Raw genomic sequence first — 25212 nt, 5'->3', positions numbered from 1 at the left:
TAGCACGCCGCTAGTGCTGTCAACACTGCTCAGTTGATTTTGAACTGTTAAGCCGGTCGGTTGGGTCTGGTCTCGGCACAAGAAACTCAGAAGAGACGAGCGCAAAGAAGATACGTCATTAACCGTTACCTTCAATGAAAAAAGCGCGCGCTGCATATTTTTTCCCCATTGTAATTTTATATGCATTTTTTTGATTTTTTTTGCCACAACAAAAAGTGTTTGTCACAAAATGTATGAATGAATCTGGCAAAGAACTGTTTGTGCGTTTTGTTTTTTTTTTTTAAATAGAAGCAGTTAAAAAGAAAATAAAAAACAATCGTAATACCGCGAAAAGCCATAAAGAAAGGTGAGAAACCCAACAAAAACAAAATTATGATTTATTTGTTGTTTTGCTAAAAAGCAAAGCGAAATCAACAACAACAACAACAACAAAAGCAGGAAAGTGGAAATGTTATTTTTAGCCAAAAGAAAAAAATTTTTGCTTGCGGTTGTTGCTTTTTGTTGTTGTTATTGTTGCTGTTTTGTTTTTATTAAATATTTGTTATTGTTGCACGTATGCCATAATTGCCATTATTTGTTTTTGTTGAAGTTGTTTTTGCGTGTGTTTTATTTTTTTGCAAGTCGAAAATAAAGTATTACGATAAAATGACGCTGTTCTCGCTGGGCAGGTTTCCGGGTTTGTTGACTTTGCCAGCTGCGCGAAGCAGTTGTTTTTGTTCAAATTCAAATTGAAATAATAATTCGCAAATATACAAGCATGTGTGTGCGTGTGTGTGTGTGTGTGTGTGTGTCGTGAAAAACAAATTGCCGCCCTTCTTTTGGTTTTTTGCGCAGGAAGCGGCAAAAACGCGCTGAGCTTAAAAAAATATTTAATTAATAAACAAAAAACTAAAAAATCAAAAAAAGAGGCGAAAAAACGCACGAAAAACAGAACAAAAGGAAACAGATTAAAAATTGTTGTCTCTTTTTTTTACTGTTCGTTTTGGTAATTAATTTTTTTTTTTTTTTTTTTGAGTTATCTCTCTTTGCTTTCTGCGGCAATTTCCGCCTTTTCCGCGCGCGCTCCAACAAAAAAAAGCCCGCAAAATGAGCCAAGCAATTTGCAATTGACTTTTTTTTTTTTTTTATATTTTACAACTTTAATTTTAATCAGACAAATACAGTGGAAGGCAAAAAAAAAAAACAAAACAAAAAAGCAGGCGAAATTAAAATTGCAAATTGCCGAAGCGGCGCTGCCAACGTTGCGGCCGCTGCCGCTGCCGCTGCCTTTGTCAGTTGCCTGTTTGTTTTTGTCCGCTGCTTTATTAGTTTTTTTTGTTTTCATAACGACATTCGTATGCGCGGCGTCCCAGTGTCCCCGCATTGACGCAGCAGCAACGCAATTCCGTGTGCAAGCGTGTGTGTGTGTGTGTGTGTGTGAGCTTGTGCATGTGTGCGCTTAGCGCGCGCTCCACTCACACATTCGCATACATTTCAATTACATGTGCTGTTAACTCTCCAAATTTCAAGTTCATCCAAAGCTCAAATAACAACAACGGCGTCATTGGAGAGAGTGTGTGACAGAGAAAGAGCGAGAGAGAGAGGGAGAGGGAGAGGCAGGCAGCGCAATAACAACAAATACCATAACCATGGACTAGGCTCTGTTATTGTTGTTGTGTTGTTGCCGCTTAATTTGGCCAAACTTAAGAAAAATTTGCTTGAAGGAGGCCACAAAAGCGCTTGAGCGATATTTGTAGCCTGAAATAAATAATTGTTTATGTATATTGTTCACGTATTTTTGTAAATTTGCAAATTCTTATTTATTGAGAGACACTCACAAAAGCCCAACAAGTTCTTCTGCAAATTACGCTCTCGATACCCTTGTGGATGATATTATGACTTTGTCATCAATTTGGTAACGCCCAGCATTAAACATCTCCGATCCCATCGAGTATATATGTATGTTTATTCATGATCAGTAACAGAAGTCGAGTTAATCCATTCTCAAAAAAGCCCAACAAATACGGCTGGAATTTGTTAGGCTTTCGATATCCTTCTGGGGGATATTATTACCCTGACCAAACTTGACCTTTACGAGTTCTATCATGCTTCTCAGATATGTGAAAAGTTCTGTTAACATCGAAACTTTATAATACATGTGAAGAAGTTCGGTTAGTGAATTAATATTTTTATATATGGTAAATTTGCAATTGCACAAGGGTATTTGCATTTCTATTTTTTATTGTGCGCAATTTCTGAAAAGTCTTGATTTATTTTGTGGCTTTGATTTATTTTAACGCAAACTTAACGTAATTCTGTTTGGCTTGTAAACAATATTTGTTTATTTCATTGCATTTATTTATGCGTGGAGTACATCAATTTAGAAGCAATCGCAATCTGGGGTTTCATATTTGACTCATAAAATTTATGATACCCAGTAATTTGAGCGGGCCAATTCTACAAGTTTTCGCAAAAAAAAAAAAAAACAAAAATAAAAAAACCACGAAAATACGAAAAAAATTATATAAACACATAAAAAAGAACAAACTTTTGAGTAAATTCCCCGAACTCTGGTTATTTTTTTGATGCTGCTGTTGTTGCTGTTCTTCTTCTTCTATTCATGGGGTTTTCGGCGCAGTTTGTGTGCGTATCAGTCGTTGTTTTATACCCTGAACCCATTGTAAATGGGTAAAAAGGGTATTATGTATTCGTGCAAATGTATGTAACAGGCAGAAGGAAGCATCTCCGACCCCATAAAGTATATGTATTCTTGATCAGCATCAACAGTCGAGTCGATCTAGCCATGTCCGTCTGTCTGTCCCTCCGTCCCTCCGTCCGTCCGTCTGTCCGTCCGTGAGTATGAACTCAAGGATCTCAGAACCTATAAGAACTAGAGACTAGAGACCTGAAATTTTAGATGTAGGTGCTCCTAGTTCCCGCGCAGATCGAGTTTGTTTCCGATAATCGATAACTTGCCCCGTTTCCAAGTTATCGATAAAAATCTATATCGAAATCCTGTTTTTTGAGCAATTTTGGCAAATAATAAAAGCTAGAGTCAGCAAACTTGACATGTAGTTTCCAAAATAGTATATATATTTGCATTTGATGCTGCAAGAAGAAGGTCCAGGGTATCCTCTAGTCGGGAGCTCTCGACTAGAACCTCTTACTTGTCTTTATTTAATTACTTTATTATTATTATTATTTTCTTTCTATATTTCTATTCCTATTTTTCCCCAACTCTGGCCCCTTCTCTGATATCAGCACTTATTTATAATTAAAAATTTGTAAGCAGAGACAACAAAATCGAGAGGGGACAAAAGGGGAACAAACAAAAGCAAAGAACAACACAAATCGTACATATATACATGACTATAGCTGTATTGCAGTAAGATACCTTATATATTTGTGTATATAGTATAGTATCTGTGTATACCCTAGCTAAAAACACAGTAAAAAACTATAAAAATAAACACGTTAGGCAAATTTTGCTGATAATATAAGTCAAAAGAACACGTGAATGCAGGCTAACTGTTTGACTGACTGACTAATACCCTGTAACCGTGTTATCTAGCCTAAGTGTTTGACTGACTGACAAATATCCTGTAACCCTATAATCTAGCCTAAGTGTTTGACTGACTGCCTAATACCCTGTAACCCTTTAATCTAGCCTAAGTATTTGACTGACTGCCTAAGCCTAGCCTAAGTGTTTGACTGACTGCCTAATACCCTGTAACCCTTTAATCTAGCCTAAGTGTTTGACTGACTGCCTAATACCCTGTAACCCTTTAATCTAGCCTAAGTATTTGACTGACTGACTAATACCCTATAATTCTATGATCTAGCCTAAGTATTTGACTGACTGACTAATACCCTGTAACCCTGTAACTACATAAATACAGTTATATAAATGAATAACAACAAAGCGATCAGATATTATAGATGTTATAATCCCCAAAGGAACGTCTGCCTAAAACTAAAACTCCACACACCTTCCACAACTGCAGGGTATAAAAGCGCGCAAAAAGCTAACAAATACAATTTAAAAAAAAGCGCAAATAAAATGGAAAAGAAGAAGCAGCTAGCTAGAAAGAATGAAAGAAAAATAATGAAGCAAAAGCTAAAATCAAAGTCTGTGCGCCTTCATAGATTAAAACTATGTATTTCCGTTGAATAAAAGCGAGCCAAACAATGAGAATCGAATAGAAAGAAAACGAAAAGAAACTAAAGAGAAAAAAAAACACAGTTGCGATACGCTCCGGATATCTAACCCCACCCCGCCCCGCACCCTGCCCGTCGCCTGCGCTCAAAAAAAAAAGTGGAGCGTTTCGGCTCTTCCTCCAATCGAGAGGCGGGCCCAAAGATGCTCTATCTATAAAAAAAAAAAAAAAACAATATACAGTATGTCAAGAAATTGTTTTCACATTAGAAAAAAAAACGATTTTTCGACTTTCTTTGCAAAAATAAATAAATTGTGCGTCCATCGTGTTTTCAATAAAAGCCAAATCTCCGACTCCTTGGCTTGAGATGCACCCCCAAATCATTATGGACAGTTTGCCAAATTTGACTGTCGGAATGATGTTTCGGTTTTCTAAAGATGTTAAGGGCTTACGCCACACCCTTGTTGGCCCATCATTATAATATAGCATCATTTTCGTCTCATCGCAGAAGATGACGTCATCCCAATATTCGGCAGGTTGGTTGTGGTACATTGTGGCAAAGGACAAGCGTTTTCCAACATTTACATCAGAGAGCATTGGTTTCTTGCGAGCAGCTCTTGATTTGTACTCGTGTCGTAGTATGACCTGACGTACAGTTTCGTGGGATACATCTAGATCCAACTCTTCCTTAAGATCTCTTGCAAGAGTTCTCGTCGAAATCATCGGATTTTGGTCCAGTTTTTTCACCAATGCGCGCTCCGCTCGTTTATTTATTTTTTGCTTCCGACCGGCTCCTTTCTTTGGCTCCAATCTTCCCTCGTTTTCAGCGCGATTTATAATATTATAAATGGTCTTACGGGTTACAGAAAACATTTCTGATAACTCCAGCGCACTTTTACCCAATTGGTGATTAAAATACACTAACTGGACCACCTCAAACGATAATCTCTTGCCTGGCATTTTTAAGAGTGTCTAAATAATTTCTGACGCGCAACAAACGAAAATTTTCAGTTCATAACAAGCCAAATTCGTAGAACAGAGCATGTGCAAGGCCAAAGTTACTGTAAATTTACCGCTATTCACTGCATAAGCGCACAGAGGAATGCAGAACATTTTTGTGTAAACAATTGTTTGACAGCGGCAAAGCCGACTATTTTTGGTTTTTGAATTATTTCTCACATATCATTCTACTTTCTATTACTATTTTTATGAATTCTTTTAGTAAATACTATAAGCAACTATAATAAATTTAAAAAAAAATATTTGCAATATTTGAAAGTATTTATTTTTGCTAAGAAAGTCGAAAAATAATTTTTTTTTCTAGTGTGAAAACAATTTCTTGACATACTGTAAATTGGACAAATATTTCTATATTCACATAAATGAAATAGTTTAACTGCAAATTGCATAAAATATTATATATACATATCTACACAAAGCTCAGTTTAAGAAAAACCAACAAACAAAACAAAAAAAATTGAATTATAATCGAATGTGATGCGAAGTTATGAATCACTGAATGGTTTGTGGTTGGTGACTGTTTATACCCTGTACTTATACAGCTGGCTTACATAAGGTATGACAGACTAGTTCCACAATGTGTGTGAGTTTCAGATATGTAATACCCTCTAAAGCCTGAAAGCTACCCTATGCGACCCTGGAACTCGGGAGCTATATGACTTGAAGATATCACAACGGGCTTATAGGTTTATTTTTATGCAACCCTTGCAACTCGGGAACTATATGACTTGGAGCTGAAAAATCGTGCTTATACGTTTATTTGCATGCTTTTTTGAACTTCTTTTGTCTCTATCTAACCTCCTTTATTTCGGCTATGCTGCCTTTCCGGCTCTTTATAGGGTATTTGCCAGTCACCCAGTGTCACAGTTAAAAAATTGCAAAAGTTTTTATTGGTTTTTGTAAATATATTTTTATATATTTGCCTTGTTTTCTACGTTTTTATTTTTATTTTTTCAATTTATACATATTTGCATTGGCCCAATATGTTCTATCTGATAACCGCCCCCCCCCCCCCCCCCGCCCTCGCCCCCCGCTCGGCATACGTACAAGAATGTGTGTAATTTGCGGGAGTTTCATTTTTTTCTCTCTGATTTTTATAGATGCATTTACGATGCGTTGCATTATTTGATTCAATTTGATTCATTACCCATTTGATTTTACATATTATTTTGAAACAATAAATTAGTTCGTATCTTTCGAATTGTTGTGGTTTTACAAACATAATTATTCCTTAAATTTGTCTATATTGAAACAATAGCTGAATTCTTTAAGCCACCGCAAAGCCAGCTAAAGTAGTTCGCTTTTTTAGTCCGAAATGTTTTTATATTTTGCGGCTGTGTTTTTTTGTTAGTTTAAATTTGTTTCCGACGGGTAGAAAGTTCGATTTAAAACTGGTTCGTGCTGGTTCAAAAACGTTTTTCAAACTGATTCAAGCAAGTGTTAAGCCTGACTGCAAATTAGGTTGGGCTTAACTCAAATCTGATTCAAACCAGCTTCGAAGCTGATTCTTGGTTCTGGTTCAAGTCTGACTTAAAACTTGTCAGCAAGTGCTTTTAAACGGCATCTAAACTGGTTCATGCCTGATTCAAAGCAAATTGAATTCAAATTTCGATATTTTTTTAAAGCTTGTCCTGAAGTTTTTGAATATTCGCACCGAAACTGGTTCAAATCTTATTCAATAAAGGTTTAAAAACAGAAACAAACTCGGAACTAGTTCAAGCCTAGCTTAGAACTGAATCAAAATAGACACAAATTCGGAACTAGTTCAAGCTGAGCTTGGAACTGATTCAAGGCAGACGCTCAGCTGGTTCAAATTGCATTGTATCAAGTTAAAATTTGATTGAAACCAAGTTCCAAACTGGTTCAAAACTGATTGAAGCTATAATCCAATAAGATTAGAACATTCTTCTAAACCAAAAGCAACCCAACTTCATTTAATTAGTATGTACATACGTATATATATATATATTTATGCAAGTATATAAAAGGGTGTGTACATAGGATTATATATCCATACAAATCGTGGTGATAAAACCAAAAAGAAAAAAGTATATACATATGTATATGGTATATAGTGTATATAAAGTTGGTAAAGAAAAAATTAAAACAAGGCAAACATCGCCAGCAAAATATAAAGTGGAGCAAAAAGCATTTAATTTATTTATCCCGCCCCCGCTAGCCCCTGCTCCTCTGCTCCCTTGCCCCTGCTCGCCCGCCCTGACCGTGCGCTTATTGCAGCTTTATATACCTATACATATACGTTCTTAGTCCTTTGCCTCTTATACCAAAACCCCCCCCCCCCCCCCCCCCCCCCCCCTGCCCGGCATTGTCCCAACGTCGTTGCATCAAGGCAAAAAAAATATATATATGTATATATAATTTTTCGTTTTACTGTTGCTCGGTTTTTGCCTTTTTGGCGCGTCCAGAAAACTATGAGCACAAAACCAGAAGAAAAAAACACCAAAAAAAAAGGAAATGAAAAAAATGAAAATAAAATACGAAGAAAAAAAAGCGAAACTGAAACTGAACTTTACATCACGGCATGCAATGGGGGGGAAGACGCAAAAAAAGGGAACAACGGCAAAAACTTCATTTATACTTTGCACTGAACAAAATAACAAGTGGCCAGAGCCAGAGTTGAGCTCGCTGCTTGTTATCTGCATACCCTATACACTCACATGGTCGGGTATATGCAACTTGGAGCGGCGGTTGGCAACATATGGTTCAAATAAATGCAATCGTTAGCACTGTTGACTTTGCTAGCGAGTGCTTACTTTATTGGAATGATTGCGTAGGTTGCAACGATTTCTACATAGTTATATATATTATCATAATATATATTCGATCAAGTGCAATATATATCTGATATATTTTTGATATTCGCGTACGCGATATATGGCATATATTTAGATAAGGTATGCTATATATGAACGGTATGATATATTGCTATGCTAAACTAGATTTTATAGGATATATCATAGTCGGTCTGCTTGCAAAGGTTTTGCCTACATTTTACTGTTTTGTTGTTCTCCGTGTTTGAGTGCGTGGGACGAAAGGGGTGCAAGCTTTTTTGTTGCTATATTTTTGTCAGTTATATATATATACACATATGTAACACATAAGAAAGTAAAGAAGGAGAGAGAGAAAGAGAGGTAACTACATGTGTGTGTGTGTGTGTGTGTGTGTGCATGCACTGAGCTGCACATTACCTAAGGAATAAATCACTTGAATCGCCAGATGAATCGGTTGACAGTGTGAAACACAATTCAATATTCAATTTCTTGTGTGTGTGTGTGTGTGCGTGCTTTTTTTTGTTTAATTGTGCAAAATTGGGGCTGGGTTGGTTTGCGGTGCGTATGTGCGATAAGCAGAAGTTAGGTTAAAATTGAACATTTCTTTTTTTTTGTTTTCATTATTTTTTTCTTTTTTTGGTGAACAAATATGCAATAAATTACAAAGTAGTCGCAAAAAAATGGTAAGAAAAAATGATAAAAAAAGTCAATTTCAAGGAGACGCGGGTAATTGCAAAATTCTCAGTTTGAACACAGCTTGGCCATCATCATCAACAACTGGGGCTTTTTATTGGGTGCTTTTTTTGTACAGCTTCTTCTTCTACTTGGTTTTTGTTTTTGTTTTTGTTTTTGTGTTGTCCACTAATTTGGTATTTTATTTGTATTTTTTTGTGGCTTTGCTCTTGATTTGATGCCTCGCTTATTTTTACTTTTGTTTTGTTTTTAAATTTGTTTATTTTATTTTTTTCGCTTAGTTGGCTTTTGGTCATTTAGACAAAAGTTTCAGAATTGCGCATTATGTGAAAACGAATTTCGGCTGAGACAGTTATCGATTGTTATCGCAGGAATGTGGGATTTACCATTAGAACTTGAAAGCCTTTGTGTTTAGTTGGCCTCTGTCTGCTGGCAACAGCACAGCAGCAACAGTTTATCGATAGGTCGGCAGCGAAGATCGATAAATGTGACATTCAAATGACAGTTGCACATTTGACTAGGTGGCAACGCCAAAAGGTATAGGGAACTCTTTGTAAGCAAAGTATAGTAGTATTAACAATTCACTGCGGAGCGCTAACATCAGGTCTTGGACAATAGCACATTTGACCAGGTGGCAACGCCAAAAGGTATAGGAAACACTCTATTAGCAAAGTATAGTAGAAACAGTTCACTGCGGAGAACCCTTTGACCAGGTGGCAACGCCAAAAGGTATAGAGCTAGAATTGTAGGCCAACAAAGAACAGGGTATGCCTTCTTTATTTTGACGTATGCCCTGAAATAAACAAAGCATTGCGGAGAGTTAAGATCGGGTCTGGGGCAAAAAACTTGGCTAAAAACATCAAAAACTCAAAGAGAACAAAAACCTTAAAGAAACAGACAGCGTAGAAAAACTGGCAGAGTAACTATGCCTGTTCACCTCCAGAGCTGACTCTGCAGTCCCTGCCTTGTCAACATGCATATAGTTTTTGTTTATATATTTATTTTTTTATCGGGTTTCTTTTTTTTTAATTTTTTGTTTTTTTTTTTTGGCTATAGACGGTTCTGCGGTCGCCCTCCAGCTGGCAATGTTATATTATGTTGGCGCTTTTTGCGCCTCTCTCGGCCAGTTTCAGATAGATATACATATGTATAAATAATATTAAGTGTATATTAGACGCAAAAAATATGATAAATAAGAGAAGAACACAGAAAAAAATCGAACGCAACAAAAAGCCGAAACATTGACATAAACAAACACACAATAAATGCGAGAGTGCGGCAAACGGGGGGCACGTGAGGGGCGGCATTTGCCAGGGGGCGTCTTGGCAGTTACACAAAAAAAAAAAAAAAAACAAAGCAAAAAAAAAAAACAATAATATAGCAGAAAAAACTTGGAGAAACCTCTCCGCATATGAGTTAGAATCTGTGGCCGAGGCTAACGTACTTACAGATACAAGATACAAACACACAGACACAGATACACAGAGACAGAGATACACTGAGATGGGCAAAAAACGATGACAGTTTTCTTGATGAATGTGCGCGTTGTATCCCGAAGTCGGAGACCACATAAAGATTGCTGCTAAGCCTCAGCAGAAGCAGCGGCAGCAGAAGCTGCGGCAGAACCAAGCGAGTTTTTCCTATTTGTATCTGGCTTGTGTCTCTTTCGCTTTTCATTGCCCCCCCCCCCCCCCCCCCCCCCCCCTCCCTCTCTCCCCTTTGTCAACAACAAATGGGCAAAGAGCCTAGTAGCTGCCACCTGCATCAGCACCTACTCCCCCCTGCACACCCCTCGAGTGTTGCCCCCTCTGTGCAGCAGCTTTTCATTTTCTCGCTACGTTACACGTTTTTCTTGCTCTTTTCTTGAGTCAGCTGCAAGTGTTACCTATGCAAAAGAAAGAAGAGGAAAATATAGAAGATATAAAAAAAAAAAATGAAAAACAACAACAAGCTATAGACAAACCCAACTAGCAATGTTTTTCGAGCAATTTAAGAGCTTCGCTCCACAGCTGAGATTGGAGCAAGTGCACTTTTTGGCCATAAATTGCGGCTTTTTCTTCACTTCGTTTTTTTTTTTGGTGTCCAGGAACTGAGTGCCATTGTATTGCTGAAAGACCGAGACCGGGATTCTAGCTAGAGATTCTTATATTCTTTTAAATGTAAATTAAGGAAAGTTCCTTAATGGATTTCTCTGGTTGAGCTTGTATTTTCCCAAATTGCTATGACTTTTCCTGGTCTGGAAACCCTTAAATAAGTTTTGCCCATTGTGCTGAAAATATTCCAAGCCGTCTATATTTTCATAAACTTAATGTGGGCTATATTTGATCTAGATAGATAAAGCTAATTTGTGCTTGCTTGAATAAAATATGTAATATTTTGTTGTTTTTATTATATTTTCCCTTTTCTTAAGACTCTGTTTTGCCATCTTTTCATATGATATATACTAGATGAAATCCTTAAGCCAAAACTCTCCCGACTATCTCTTTCTTTCTTACTTACCACAATAAAATCAAATTGATCGATAATTGATTATCTGCTGATATCGAAGTGTTATCGATTCCAATCTCGGGGCTGCCAATGTAAGCTCTCTCTCTCTCTCTCTCTCCCTCTCCCTCTCTCTCGCTGACTAGGAGGAATTAAATGTATCGATTGTAAATTTGATATGTGGAAGATATCGCAGTTTCGATTACGTGCTATCGCTTCGAATATCGATAAAAAACCAATTTATTCAGTTTTTACAGGAACCTTAAGTTTTTGCTTCAAATTAGATTGGATTAGCCATTTATCTGTGGCCCCGTATTACTTTATTCATTGCATTTAGTTGACTTTGTTTCCAGCGTGCTTTACCGAAATCTGGTTCTTCGACTAGGACTCTATTTATGGTGGGGTCCTGTTTATTGTGCCGCCTCCTGCCTCAGCCCACCGAACGGTGCCCTGGCCTGCTTTGGCCAGGCTCAGGCACCGAAGATTACATCGAGGCTAGCCGTAGATACTTTTGTATCTGTATCTGCATCTGTGTGTGCGCCAAACTGGACGCTGCGCTGACTTTGTGTTGTCGTTGTTGTTGTTGTTGCTGTTGTTGTTGTTGTTGTTGCTGGTGTGTCTGGAAATTATTAGATTTTGTGTCAGCAAAGCAACAACAACAACAGCAACAAACGTTCTGCTCGTGGAAGCTGCATTAGTCAACACAGCAGCTCAAAGACTCTGGCAAAAAACTAAAAAAAAAAAAGATAAATAAAAAAAATGTAAAAAAAATATAAAAAACGACAGCAAAAGCGGAAGGCGAATGCACTTGGACTTGGAGAACAACAACAACAACAACAACAACAATAGCTGTAGAGCATCGTAAAGTCGCAAGTTGTTGCTTGAGCTCCAGGTTTTTATATTTTTGCTGCTGCCTTTTGTTGTTGTTGCCGTAGTAGTTGTTATTGTTGTTGTTGTTTTGGAAACATTTTATGATGTTGCTTAAAGTCGCTGCAGCAAAAGGTGGCATGCGTATCTGCCCCAGCAGCCTCAGCTGCGGCTTCTACAGCAGATACACAGATACACAGAGATGCAGCCTTGGCTGGCCTTAGAGATGCGCAAGAATCTAGCTAGCAGCATCTATGGATCCCATATATATATATATATATAAATATTCCACATCAGAATTACGAGCTGAATGGATATTAGCCCAGATTTGTGGACAGAACCTATCAATTTTGAGCTCAAATAAATCCCTTTATATGTATGTATATACTCTAGATCAGGATCTGGATCAGAAAAAGATTTGTTGACTGAACTGACCCATTTTATCAGCTTTTCTTTTGAAAATATTAAAGTCGAGAGATTCACAAAAAGCTTCGTTTTTCTTTTCAGAAATAAAGCACGTTCCAAATTTTCCATGTATTCTTGTATGATAGAAAGAAATTTCATATTATCTTAACAAACTATATATTTCGAAGCGTATAATAGATATAGAGTTTCTTTTTATGTATTTTTCAAAATATTTTTTTATAAGCTACTCATACAAAAGCTTTTTCTATCAAATTTCATTATGTCCTAAGAACGGGCTACTCATTTTTTTAAGCGCAGATTGAAAGCTTTCTATTTTATGCCAAAAAGAAAGCTTGACAGAATTTGACGAGCTTTTGACAGAGCTTTTTGTGCTTTCAAAGCAAGCACGAGCCGAAGCACGCGCTCATCTCTAATCGGTAGTGAGTACGTGTTATTGCACTTGGCCTCCACTCGCAGTGCTTCCTCTTCCTCCTCTGCTTGTTGTTGTTGTTGTTGTTGTTGTTGTTGTTGTTGTTGTTGTTGCTGTTGTTGTTGCCAGCTAGACTTGATCTTGGACTTCAATTTGGACTCGAACTCTTTGGCTATCTGCGCCTGCGTGTGCAGTTCCTTGGCCTAGGCAGCTCTTGACTGCCTCCACACACACGCACACACACACACACACACACATATTTCTGCTGTTCTGTTGTTATTTACTTATTTTTTATTTACCCTTTTTTTTTTGCATTCCGAGAGCCCAAAAAAAAAACACACACACAACAACTGAAGGGGGCACAACTTTTGGAACTGCGTGCATTGCAATCTGCTGAGTTTAGGGATTTCAGTTTTTTCTTTTGCCACCATCGCTGCCTTCATTTGCTGCGCATATACTATTAACAATATGAATTGGCAAAACATAAATAAATAAATGAGAGAGAAAAAAAAACTAAACAATAATAATAATAACAATGAAAACAAAAACAACAACAACAGGCAACTCCAATTTACGAAGTGTGTATTCGCGAAAAAGGGAACGCATAGACTTTTGCTTTGAATTGATTATTGGACTCTTTTTTCATCTGCTTCTTCTTCTCCTTTTTTTTATCGCATATCTCAGTTTGATGAGAAACTGCTTATTCACTTTTTTTGCCAGTTGTTTATTTAGGAAAGACCAAGAAGAAGAAGAAGCAGCAAAACTGTTTGGAGAATGCGCTTGTAGAGGGTTTTACATAGAAGAAGACTTCTCTCTGCTCTGTTAAGGTATATATATTCTCGATCAACCTTAACAGTGGAGTTGATATAGCCAAGTCCCATGTCTATCCATCTTACCGTCTCTCAGTCTTAGAACTCTCGTCTTGAAACTTTGCTTATGTCCTTCTTTCTTTTGCAGTCGTTTTTTAAGTCGGATCGGACCACTATATCATATAGCTGCCATAGGAACGATCGGTCGAAAATCAAGTTCTTGTGGCAAAGCCTGTCTTAAACTTAAGAAATCTGAAATGTGTTAAACATCGAATGCTATATCATATAGCTGCGATAGAAAAAAGATCGGCCGGAAAGCCGGTTCCTGTATAAACAACTTTCTTGTTTATTAAGATATCGTGGCCAAACTTGGCATTCATAGGTTTCACTATGCATTTAGCATATTTGCAAAATCTTAATAACATCGAAATACTATATCATATTATCATAAAATTAGGTTATTATTAGCTACTTTCCAATTTATATTGTCCAGAGCTAAATTTGACTATGAATGATAAACTTTTCGATATCGTTGGTATAGAACCAGACTCGATATTTATTCCCTTCACTAAGCTCCTTCGTCCGAGCAGAATCTTATCTACTTCGGTAATAGTCCGATATCATATAGCTCCTTGGGAATTTGTTTAGCTTTATGTATGTATGTATCCTCTAACCCTATTCTATGTCTCCCCCATTTGCTGTCAGCATAGATTTGTAATAACTGCTTGGAACGTTTTTTTTATTAAATTTATGTATTAACTGAAAGTCCACAAGTAATACACTTGATTTTTGTTTATTCTCGCAAAGAAATCGTTTATTTAGACAAGGAAAAAGTTGTACCTAATGAATGGTCGCAGTTAGGGGAACCGATAGACTTTTGTTATTGTTTCGATCGAATTACAACCTATTGATAAAAAAGACATCCAACTTTCGCACATACATATATAGTATATATATATAGTATATCAATTCGTGAGAACTGTTTCCGATCATTCCTTCGGTTAATGTTTGTATATAATTCATATGTCAGCAACTTTTACACTGTTACACAAACAAATTTTAAAGCAAATCAATTACCAATTCCACCCAGCTTTGTGGAAAATTGGTGGATATTCGCTTGCGTCCGAATTGGTTTAACTTGAACGAAATCGCTTGCGGAAAATTGTTGAAAAGTTGTGGTTTTTTGTTTTCATTTTTGTTGTCTCGTGCGCTTAAACTCGAACTTACTTTCAAAGCTTTACCCTACCGCTTTTCAATCAGCTTAAAACTCCATTTCGAAGCTTTTGCCGCAAAAACTATTTGAGACGTGTTTTTGTTAGTTTTCGAAAACAAAAATGTGTAAATCCCGCAAATGTGCTTAAAAAACTTGGGCAACTTTAGCGTAGCTCACATACTTGGAGGACTCTTAAAAAGGATTTGCACGCCCAAAAGGATAACACGCTAATATATCATTATAAAAATTGCTTTAACGTTTCCAAATTCCCTGGAGAGTTGTTCGGCTTTTAAAGTCGACGTGGATTTGGGTTGAACTACGCTTCAAACTTATATATCTCATATAAATTGTGTAAAATATTGTATATATACCTTTTTCTTTCTGTATTTATTTTCCTCTCGCCCAGTACCCTGCCCCGCCCATGTCACATGTCCCTTTGCTGCTGCTCGACGTTAGCACATAAATTTATATTACAGTTTTTTGCTTCGTATGATAAAGAAACAAAAGTAAAAAACGTTACAAACAAAAAAAGAAAATGTGAAAAAAAAGTAATAATAAAAAATCCAGCCAACACACAACAAAAATGACGACAACAACAACAACAACAAAAATGACGACGACGACGACGTTAAAAAATTATACAAATTACAAAAGCATCTGGAAAAAGAAAGAAAATTGCGCTGGCAGAGGGAAAAACGGATTTTTACATTCCATATGTGTGTGTGAATGTGTGTGAGTGTGTGTGTGTGTGTGAATGTGTGTGTGTGTGTACGCTTTAACATCACACATAAATACATAAGTACGAACTTTTACAGCTTACAGAAAATATATACATACTATATACGCCTTATTCCGTTTTCAGTTAAAAAGTACAGCTATGTTCTCTGAAAATCATATTCGAAACTAGTTATCCTCGATTATACTCCTTTGGTTTGACTTCCAAAATTCTTCAAACATATTGTTTCTCTATTATAGAGCTTTAAGCATAAAACCGAAAATTAATTGTTCGCACACGCATTCTTTTACATGCATTTTTCCGTCAAGAGTTGTGGATCTAGCGAAAAGCGTGGAAACCTTTTGCGCTGCATTTTCATAAAGATCTTTAAAATTTACAGATGACAGGACTATATAGCTTTCTATATTTAAGTACGAAGTAGTAGCTTTGGCCTTTGACTGATTTATGCTTAAATATTCCTATATCAATCATCAATCAGTTATGCTGTATGGCTATAAATTACATGCACATCACATAAATTTAACTTGGCAGCATTAAAGAACTTAGAATAGGTGGCGATCAGTGTATATATCTATATATGCACCCAATCTGTTCTTAAGATCAATTAACTATCAATCATGATGTAAGAGTATGTTAGTTTTTAATTAAATTACAAGCATTTCACATGGATTTACCTTTGGCGCATTAAAACCCTTTAAGTACTTACAAGAATAATTGGAGATCAATGTGTATATTCAGAGATATATCTGAGATGTATTGCAGATCAAGTAGCAATCAATCATGATGTAAGAGGATGAACCACGCGAATTGGCTTATGCTCTGACTCATATATACGAATTATAACGAGGTCTATATGGAAATTAGGAATGAACATTTTGATGTATCACAAGAAATATGTGTGTGTAAAAGCGTTCGAGGCTGCGCTTTTATCTGTTAAATCGCAAAGCTTTTGAAATCGGCTGCTTTCTTCTGTCTGACGTGTGCATGTTTTAATAGTGCAACAGAGTGTGGGGTGGGACGGGTTGGGGTGGGGTTGGGAGATGGAACAAAAATTAATAGTAAAGAAGCATATACTCAGGCATACAAAGAAACACACACACACACACACACGTGTGCACGCACACACATATAAAATTCCATACACTTTTTTATATGGAAAACTGTGTACCTTTCATTTAAGTTGACATAAAAATCGATATTAAAAAAAAAAAAACCAAGAAGAAAAAAAAAAAGGATAAAATTGCGCAAAAAACCATAAAAAACGTCAAGTAAAAAATTACAGCTTAAAAAACGGGCAACAACAACAACAAAAGAGTGGAGAAAGACAGAGAAAATGAAAATAATAATAATAAAAAAATACAACAACAAAAAAAAAAGAACGAAACGGTCGTTATGCTTTTTTCCGCTTTGCCATGTTCTCTGGCGCTTTTTGTGTTTTTATTTATTTATTTTTATTTTTTTCCCCTTTTTTTTTTTGTTACTGCCGCTGCTGCAGTCGACGTCGAGGGCGGCGTCGCTGCTGCTGCCGTAATGTCTTTTTTCATTTTCCGCTCGCAACCTTTTTGCGTCACGGCCCTACCGAAGCTATCTGCCCCACCCGCCCAGCCCCTCGCCCCCTCTCGAAGCTCGTGGAGCCAACGACGCGACGTTTCTTGCCTTACAGTAAAAAAAAGAAGCACTCACAAAAAAAAAGGAACGCAAAGGCTTTCCTAAGCAAGTCGCCGTTTGAATACACTAACAAAACGCGGCCTTGTTGTAGTTTAGCCCCATTTTCGCAAAATCTTGGCTTTACTTTCGGCAAAAAGAAGCTTGAGGGAGCTTATGAAGCCTAAAAGACTTTGACAACATGTTAAAGCGGCTGTTAATTTTGACAGCCGCATTACGTATATGTTTCCTTGCGTGTTAGGGTTCTGCACAATGTGTGAGCTTACAAACCATAAGTTAAGCTCTATTTTAACAAAATGTCAATCTGCTTTTTTGCACATCTGTCTAAAATAGTTCGTTTGATAGAGTTGCCACCTTACGCTAAAATAATGTGAGAGCAAACTTTAAAAATTGAATTTGCCTTTGCCAGGAACTTTTTAGCACGAACTTATCTAACAGGAACTTTTTCACACGAACTTATTAAAGGGAACTTTTCTAACACGAACCCTAAGCGTGCTTATAGAAAATGGTTAGTTTGATATTGACATAGTGTTATTTAATATGTGTAACTTAGACAATTGCTAAAAAGATGCTTATCAATGGAAATTGCAACAATACTCTAATCACTTTCCCATGATAATATTTAGATGGCAATTACAAGGTATATCCTTATCACCAGCTCAATATCCCGATCTTTAGTCGTCGTAGATAAAAATCTAGTTGCAAGAACTTCGTAGGAAAAAAAACTACACGAACTGTAAGAAAAGCCTTGATGATCAAGATACCCGCTAGGTAAGGGTATCAAAACAGAAAATAAAGCGCGCTCCAACACAACAGGAACAAAAACACAAGAAAAAAAGGAAAATTTTATAAAAAAAAAACGAGACGTAAAAAAAGCAACAAAACGAAAAAAGCGAAATCCAAAGAAGAAGAAAAATGTGATAAAAACTGAAAAATATTTTCCATGAGAAAATCCAAAAGAAGTGGAGAAGGCAAACGCCAGTCTCTTTCTCTATGTGTGTGTGTGTGTTTTGTGTGTGTGTTTTGTGTGTGTGTTTTGTGTGTGTGTTGTGTGTGTGTGTTGTGTGTGTGTGTTGTGTGTGTGTGTTGTGTGTGTGTGTTGTGTGTGTGTGTTGTGTGTGTGTGTTGTGTGTGTGTGTGTGTGTGTGTGTGTGTGTGTGTGTGTGTTGTGTGTGTGTGTTGGTGTGTGTGTGTGTGTGCGTGTGTGTGTGTGTGTGTGTGTGTGTGTGTGTGTGTGTGTGTGTGTGTGTGTGTGTGTGTGTGTGGGCCTTGAGTTCAAGTTGGGTTCGCTTAAGGTTGGGGTGCGTTCGTTTGGGCGTTGGGCAGGGCGATGGGATGCGGGCGGGGGGCGGGGGGAGGGGCTTGATAGGGTGTATGTTGGCTTTAAGGGCCGTGTGCTGACGTTTTGGGTCGTGTGTAACGAACGCGCCAAGCGATGGCGGGAAAAATATACTACAATAAAACATGTATTTTTTATATGCCATTCTTTTTGCGCTCTCGTTGTAAATTTTGTATTTTTTTATGTTTATATGCATGTATAAATATATATATATATATAGATATATATATATATGTATATGTAAGGTACATATATATATTTTTTTAAGGAGCTGAAATGTGTAACGGCTCAAATAATGTGTGTGTGTGTGGGTGAGTGGGGGTGTGTGTGGGTTCAAAAACCCTTTGCCTGCAAAATGGTTTCTTGTTGTGGGCGGTTTTGCCGGACATTGGTTTATTTTTGTATTTTTTTTAGCTCCATCTCCCTGTCCCTCTCTTTTACCATATATGCGCATATCATATATCTTGTCTATAGTATATGGCGCACTTTTCGGAAATCCTTTTATGTGCCAGCATTCCTTCAGCATCTTGCATTTTATCATCATTCCTTTTTTTTTTTGCTATTCTACTTTGCGTCAATTTCTTTTCAAAATAAAAATGGTAAAATGAAATTTTTCGGGTTGTTTTCAAATGTTGAGAATTCTTGTGAACCTGTCGTCCTGGCCCTTTTCCTGCTACCCTGTTAATGCGAAATGATCCAAGAGCTTATAGCATAGTGTGAGTGAAAAAATGATAATTCGTATCGAAATCTTTGAAGCCCAACTAATCTATAAAAAACAAGTTACGTTTCCATATTATTCCTTCATTTACTTGACATATCTATGAAAAACAATTAACTTTGCCATAGATATTTCCTCTAATCTAGAATTGAGTAGAATGTGAAACGAATTACATTAACATATTCTTGCCAGTTACATAAATAGACCCATTGGACTCGAGAGTCCTTGAGGAATAGTCTCAGTAAGCTAGGCATAAACTCTTAATACATCTCTTAGTATCAATTACACACCAATAATTTCTCCAAATATATCACATTCCACTCAAGGAACTCAGTCTTTATCAGAGATAGAGCTCGCAAATTTGGTATTTGGTTTTTTGTAAACCTATCTGGCTTGAACTCTTCGATAAATGTGGCTGTTGCGTGTGACAATCGATTAGAAATATATATTATAATTATTTCCAGCATGTCATCTAGTCGAGCAGTGATTTTTATACCCTGGGGGGGTAGAGTATATTGGTTTTGTGCAAATGCATGTAACAGACAGAACAGAAAGTATCTCCGAGGCTATTAAGCATAAATATATTCCTGATCTGCTCTTGTTTTCGATAATCGATAACTTGCACCAGTTGCCAAGCAATCGATAAAAATCGATATTAAAATCCTGTTTTTCGAGCACATCCCATAGGTTTCAAGAGCTAGAGTCACCAAACGTAATATGTAGCTTCTAGAATCTTAAATAACATAGTATAGAATAGTATGTAGCTTCTAGATTAGTAAATACAGATCTAGTAACATTTTATATACAGCTACCGGGAGGGCCCTATTCTATATATCGGTAGGGCCCCTAGGGCGAGCTGCATTTGGTATTGGTAGGAGAAGGTTTAGGGTATCCCCAAGTCGGGCACTCCCGACTAGAGCACTCTTACTTGTTTCATTTTCTCATTGCTGCGGTTGACTGTGTCCATTTTGGGTAATACCTATGCCTGTGTGTGTGCGTGTGTGTGTGTGTGATGTCCCTTCCACATCGACTTCGACATAAAACCAAAGGGATTTTTTTTCGTTGACCCCTATATGTAATATTAGTATTATAACTAAAAATGTTTTAGCAAAAAAAGCAAATCAACCAAACGCTGATGAAATGTGGAGAATGCTTAAAAAAAAAGGGTAGCTCAAATTGTAAAAGTGAAATAGGGTTTAAAATTCTCGAAATTTATAGCGCAAACTTTTAGCTTACTCTACTTTTTGTCGGAAGCTCGTTTCGGATACTTTGTCAACGTGTAATATGTATATGAAAAAGTAAAGTAGGGAGAGAGTTCAGTATTTTATGTTTATCCCAAGACCAAGGGGAAATTGTAAATAAAATTATTTAATATTTAACTAAACAGTCTCTCATTGAATGCGTCTGCCTTCAAATAAGTTAAGTTTGTTTTGGTTTTTGAATATTATAATTTATGCGGAAAATGCGCTTTATAAAAGTTGCTAATGTATCAAATATTTGCCCTTATGGCTTTATTTATATTTTTTAATTGTGAAACACTCGTTTAATTAGTTTTTTGTTTTAGTGAGGCCAAAATAAAAAAGAAAAAGTGCCACAAAAGTTGAGCAACAATTTCTCGTAATTACTGTTGTTGGCGTTATTTTTCATACATGAAATACTTGACAGCAACATTTTTCATTAATGGGTCTAATTTTCAAAATGTTTCAATTAACGTACACGCATTTTGCGTTGCCTTCCAGTTGAGTTTAAAGTTGAGCAAGAGTAAAAAGTTACATTTTGAGCCAGCGGCATGGTTCGAACCTTTGCGGAAAAGGCGTTAGACGACTAAAATAATGTTTAGCATAGCATTTGAAAAGATTTTCCGTGGTGGATCTGTTAAATATACATCATTGCAAATCCTTTGTAAGCTGATCTGATGGATTTGGATTATTTGTACGGGTTTCTGCCCCACGTGGATCAAAAGATTGGTTTGCTTTTGTGTCTAAAATCTATGATGCACATATGAAACCATTTTTGTTGTTGTCTACTTCTTGGGACACTAAATATGAAGTTTTATTTGATCGTACGATGCACTAGAGGACTCTAGTCGGGTGTGTTCGACTGGCAGTTGCCCCGAACCCAGAGCCAAGCTGTGGATAGAATCATTCTAGCTCTTAAAATATGCGCGTTCTGCTCTAAAAACCATGGCTCACAATCGATAATTATTGATTTTCCGAAAGCGACACAAGATATCAAAACAGTTAAAAATCCTCCTTTTGATTTATTCATTATTTTTTTATTTACACAAAAGCAGCAAATCCTTTTTAACCAAATCCTTTTTCAATGGGTTCAGTTAATAAAAAAGAATTTTCATCCTTGCGGGTAAATTGTTGGTCTGTTGTGAAAAATAAAGCTTTCCAGCACTCAATTCAACCAAGACAAATAGTTCTGTACAATTACATATATGTATTGAGAAACATACATACATACATACAGGCCACATGTATGCACATATGTGCTTATGTGTAAGCCGATTCCATTTTGTGAACTGCACATTTACTTTGGCTTTTAATTTTCATATAATTATAGCACACCAAGTTGGATGTGTAAGTTCTCATATTACGAAACGGATTGTAAATGTGTCATATTTTGAATGTTTTCCCCATGCCCTAATAACTAAAAGAAAAACAAGACGCTTTTAAATCTTTGCGCTTTCGCAATTTATTTAAAGCATTTCATAGCCTCCTCATTACTTATAAACCAAAAGTCTCAAGGGTATTTTATCTCTCGGTGTTAAAAATCACCTTTCTATGCGATTCTCATGACTTCATAGCCTCCTCATTGCTTCTAAGCCATATGTCTTAAGGGTATTTAATCTTTTCTTTTCTTACCGCTGAAAGCACTCGCTGTTAAAAATCGCCTTTCTATGTGATTCTCATGACTTCATAGCCTGCTGATGACTATGTCTCAAGGGTATTTAGTTTCCGGCGTTCCGAAAATAGCCCTTCTTTTTTGTTGTTTCTTTTTTCCAGTTGTTTTGGGACTTTCTGTAGAATTTTGATTGTTTGTGTTTTTTGTTTTTTTAGCAGCCGTAATGCGAAACTCATGGGCATTTTTGTTGTTTTTTTTATTGTTTAGATTATTGAGCAATTGAAGGGGCACCGGAGCCATCCGATTCGTCCACAATGCTACCGCAGCAGTATTGCTTGCGCTGGAAGTACCATCATAGCAATCTGCAGACAATGTTCTCGCAGTTGCTGGACCGGGGCTGTTTCTGTGATGTGACCCTGGCCTGCGAGGGTCAATTGATACGGGCACATCGTGTGGTCCTGTGCGCGTGCAGCACCTTCTTCGATTCGGTCCTGTCGAACTATGCCAGCGAGCGTGATCCGATTATCATCATGAAGGATGTGACTTTCGCCGAGGTCAAGTGTCTCATTGAGTTCATGTACAAGGGCGAGATCAATGTGGAGCACGTGAGCATAGCCTATCCAAATGCAGCTGCCTTCAATTTATATGCATATATTTTGCCGCTTCTTCTTCTTGTGCCAATCTACAGGCCAGCCTGCCCTCGCTGCTGAAGACCGCCGACGATCTGAAGATCAAGGGTCTGGCCGAGGTTACCTGGCGCGACGATGACGACGGACCGCCGCCTCCAATGCCAGCTGCCGAGTTCCATTCGCCGCCGCGCAGCCTGGCCGAGAACTATGCCCAGGACATGCTCCATCAGCAGACTCCGCATCTGCAGCCGCAGCTCGGCGGCGAGCGTGAACGGGATCGCGAACGCCATTCGCCAGCGGCCCTCGAGAATGCCCTGGGCCTGAATGCCGGCAGCCGTATGCCGGCACTGACGCCCCTGCATAGTGCCAGCGCCAGCTTGGAATCCGGAGCGCCCGTTGATCCGTATCTCGGACCCAAGCGCAAACGAGGTCGCCCGCCTCTCGACGACACTTACGATGTATTCAATGTGTGAGTGCTTCACCGAATAAGGCAAAGCAAATTGCCTCCTGTTATATGTATATTCATATTCCTTCCTTTCCAGACGTAAACTGGCTCAATATGCAGCAAATTTGGAGCCCACACAGCGCGCGTTTTTGGAGTCAGCGCGTCCCTTTGCCGAGGAGCCGCTGCCCGTAGCACATTCCGCCGCACTGGCCTCGCCGCCCGCCGCCTGCCCGCCCAAGCAGCGCCAGCGACTGCGTCAGCAACAGCAGCAACAGCAGCAGCAGCAACAATCGACGCCAGCAGAAACGGAGCTGGGCGAGCGCGAGGTGGGTTTAGCACAGGATTGGGCAAATGGCTCGGATCGTGGCCAAGGCAGCATGACGCCTAAGCTGAGCGAAGTGGAGCTCAAGACAGAGCTGGAACTAAGCGATGATGCGCCAAGTGTGCAGACAGCAGCAGTCGCAGCAGGAGCAGGAGCAGCAGCATCTGTGCCGCTGTCCAGTGCCAACAGGAAGCAGGACAAGCCGGCAGAGCGTCGCGAGCGCCATGGCAAGCTGCGTCATGCCACGCGTCGACTATATGGGGAGCGCGAGAAGGCCGGCGAGGAGAAGGCGGCGCGTGCGCATCGTGTTGCCGCCACAACAACAGCGAGCGAGTCGCCGCAGACGGAGCAGGCGGCGGAGGCGGACGCGGAGGTGGAGCTGGAGGTGGAGGCATCAAGCGGCGCATTGCCGCAGCCCATCGAGGAGATTGAGAACGAGCATCTGGTGGCCAATCGTGCGGAATCGCCCGCCTCAACACGCTCCTCGGCACTGCTGCCCGCCGGCTTTGGCGGCAAGTACACGCACGGCGAAGCCACCGGAGCCGGCGGTTACTTGATCAACGATCACAGCCTGCTCATGGCCCACGATTTTGCGCCCAGTGTGGCCAGTGCGGCGGCTGCGGCGGCTGTGGCAGCGGCAGCTGTTGCTGCCGCCACCGCCAATGGCAATGCCAATGGGAATGGCAACAATCCGGCGGCAGGCGGTGTCGAGCATGGCGCCGACTATGCCGAAGTGAAGCTGGAGGATTACGATGCAGCCGAATTGCGGCTGACCAATGAGGAGCTAACGCAGTGGCAGGATGTTATCAAAATGGATGACTATTTGGCCAAGGGGCGACGTCCGCAGTTCTGGGAGGAGCCATTTACCAAGCGCGTGAGTGCCGCCCGATTGCGAACAGTGTATAATGAGTAATCCGATTTCTCATCGATTTAGGTGCTCGATGCCATCAAAAACAAAAGACTTGAAATGAAGAAAGCCGCACGCATTTTGGGCGTCTCCTATGGCACACTCTACGGCCGCTATCGGGAGGTCTACGGCTGCCTGAAGCATCCATATAGGTGAGCGCCACAATGTTGGCCATATATACTACGTCTAACTGTGCCTCATTCGCATTCCACAGCGGCACCAATTTTCGGAATTCCGTTGCCGTTTCCGCCTCCTCCGCAGCCAGCCAGATGGCAGTGCAGCCGCGCTTCGATCTGAGCTTCCGTAGCAGCAGCGTGTTGCCCGCACAGCTGGGTACGGCACTGATGCCACTTAATCTTAATCTCACTTAATTTCACTTAAAATCATGTTCTTGTCATTTGCAGAGCTTGGTAAGCTGCGCCAGAAGGATCTCAGCGAGCTCTGGACACGTCCGCAGATATGAAAACCAACGAAAAACTTTCAAAATCTCAAACGTCGCCCGAGATTAATCTAGGCGTTGCGTCTAAGCTTATGTTTTAAGCACAATTTGTTAGGCTAACATATTTATGGCACTTGACCGCACTTTAAAAAACAAAAAAACAAACAAAAAATAAAAAAGACAGTTAAGTTAAGCGCGAGGCTAGTTTAAGATAATCGGCGTTAATCTAATGAAACGCGATACAAAACCTTTCCTGAACCAAAACAAAAAAAAAATACTATGAAAAACAAAAAAAAAATCCAGATTTCCTCAT

General features: G+C 38.8%; 1 protein-coding gene across 1 annotated transcript; it reads left to right on the top strand.

The window, feature by feature from the left end:
• Positions 1-67: 67 nt before the first annotated feature.
• On the top strand, positions 68-25206 carry LOC115768683 (protein tramtrack, alpha isoform). The gene is made up of 7 exons (XM_030713367.1): positions 68-346; positions 22425-22762; positions 22846-23255; positions 23329-24427; positions 24488-24612; positions 24675-24793; positions 24865-25206. Exons 2-7 carry the CDS (start codon positions 22472-22474, stop codon positions 24921-24923), a joined length of 2103 nt encoding a protein of 700 aa, XP_030569227.1. The 5' UTR covers positions 68-346; positions 22425-22471; the 3' UTR covers positions 24924-25206.
• Positions 25207-25212: the final 6 nt, after the last annotated feature.

The sequence above is a fragment of the Drosophila novamexicana genome, unplaced genomic scaffold, assembly GCF_003285875.2.
Source record: "Drosophila novamexicana strain 15010-1031.04,08,12 unplaced genomic scaffold, DnovRS2.1 tig00001929-arrow-arrow-pilon, whole genome shotgun sequence".
NCBI lineage: Eukaryota > Metazoa > Arthropoda > Insecta > Diptera > Drosophilidae > Drosophila > Drosophila novamexicana.
Note: the sequence above shows the minus strand (reverse complement) of the source record. Positions and strands in the feature narration are given on the sequence as shown.